The sequence below is a fragment of the Octopus bimaculoides genome, chromosome 1, assembly GCF_001194135.2.
Source record: "Octopus bimaculoides isolate UCB-OBI-ISO-001 chromosome 1, ASM119413v2, whole genome shotgun sequence".
In the NCBI taxonomy this organism is placed as follows: Eukaryota; Metazoa; Mollusca; class Cephalopoda; order Octopoda; family Octopodidae; genus Octopus; species Octopus bimaculoides.
In genome coordinates, this window is record NC_068981.1 from 35,258,041 (window position 1) to 35,259,682 (window position 1,642).

The following is a 1,642-nucleotide window of genomic DNA, read 5'->3' on the forward strand; positions in this document are numbered from 1 at the left end:
TGATCAGATCAAATGGAACCCTCGACATCGTAAGCGACGGAGTGCCAACAACAAACAAGTACACAGATTTCAGTAACCTAAAAGAAAATAGAAATTGTTTAAGTAATTTGCTTAGTGTTAACACAAATATATATTTAAACATGTGTGTATACATGTTGTACTCTTTCTTTCACCTTTTGAGAAAATCATTAGGAGCATCTATACTGTTGTTATTAGCAGACTTATGGTCAAAAGCAATCCAGCATAACCATCTCAAATCTGTGTTTATCAGTGACTACTCTGTCCAACGTGTCCTTCATTTTCTCAAAACAGCAGTGTGAAAGTTGCGGGAGGTTTGGTTGGATCCTGTTGTGTTACATCATGCAATTAAAAGTAAATTTATTTTTGGTCGCCCAGAAAGTCTCCGCATGAAATTTAAGAACCACTTTCTGATGTATATCATATTGTACAATATTATATTATAATACAATAACCAAGTCATCTATAGAAATATTCACTGATATTCTATATAAACAATTTTTCCTAAACTCTTTCTGTTTATTTTGGAAACCCTCAGGTCTCTTTTTTAACCTAATAGACAGTAAAACTTTGATGTTTTTGGTCCTGTTTTGAAACCTTTGTGATGTTCTGATAATTTTTTTTTTTCTGCAGGGAAATGGACAGTTGCTTGAAAAGCAGAGGAAATTTAGGAAATTTTTTCTGTCTCTAATCGCAAATAAAAACCAAAGGAAACTATACCTAAATAATGAATTTAATTCAGAATTTGGCCATGACTTCATGGAGAGCGTTAAGACTTTAACTGATAATTTTTTAAGCGACTTAGAAACTTATCTGACGCCTCCAGTCATAGATCTGGTAAGTTATTTTTTTCAAATGACATTGCTTTCCATTGTTTATATCATCACCATTTAACGTCTGTTTTTCATGCTGGCATGGTTTAGACCAGGGCTGGCCAATCTGAAGCCCCCAGGCCACATGCAGCCTGCAGACTTTTATCTTGTGGACTGTTTGATACTTTCTTGAAATGGATTTATTTAGACAAACATTTTTAAAATGTTATCAAAAATTAAAGATTGTAGTGAAAAGTAAAAAGAAAGATACTACTGATTTTGCAACGATGATATTTTATGTTGAATCAATGATCATTCATTCATTATTATTATAATAGCATGAGAAAGAAGCAAATTGCTTTCAACTCTGTCAGTACACAAGCGGCCCTCAAATAACTTTCTCTGATTAAAGTGGCCCGCAATGTAATTCGAGTTGACCAGGCCTGGTTTAGACAGTTTAACTGGTACTGGAGAGCTGCACCAGGCTCCAGTCATCTGTTTTGACTTGATTTTCTTTTTTCTTTATTGCCCACAAGGGGCTAAACATAGAGGAGATGAACAAGGACAGACAAACGGATTAAGTCGATTACATCGACCCCGGTGCGTAACTGGTACTTAATTTATTGACCCCGAAAGGATGAAAGGCAAAGTCGACCTCGGTGGAATTTGAACTCAGAACATAACAGCAGACAAAATACCGTTAAGCATTTCGCCTGGCGTGCTAACGTTTCTGCCAGCTCACCACCTTAATTTTGACTTGATTTTCTATGACTGGATGACCTTCCTAATGCCAACTACTTTGCAGAGTGTGG

At 35.8% G+C, this 1,642-nt stretch overlaps 1 protein-coding gene across 2 annotated transcripts in view; it reads left to right on the top strand.

Annotated features, from left to right (window-relative positions):
* The window catches only part of LOC106874902 (uncharacterized), a 51,956-nt gene that overhangs the window by 28,575 nt on the left and 21,739 nt on the right, over nt 1–1,642 (top strand). For both annotated transcript variants that reach the window (XM_052966132.1, XM_014922816.2), the window contains exon 5: nt 652–855. In XM_052966132.1, coding sequence (XP_052822092.1) covers nt 652–855 — 204 coding nt within the window. The remainder of the gene's footprint in view (nt 1–651; nt 856–1,642) is intronic.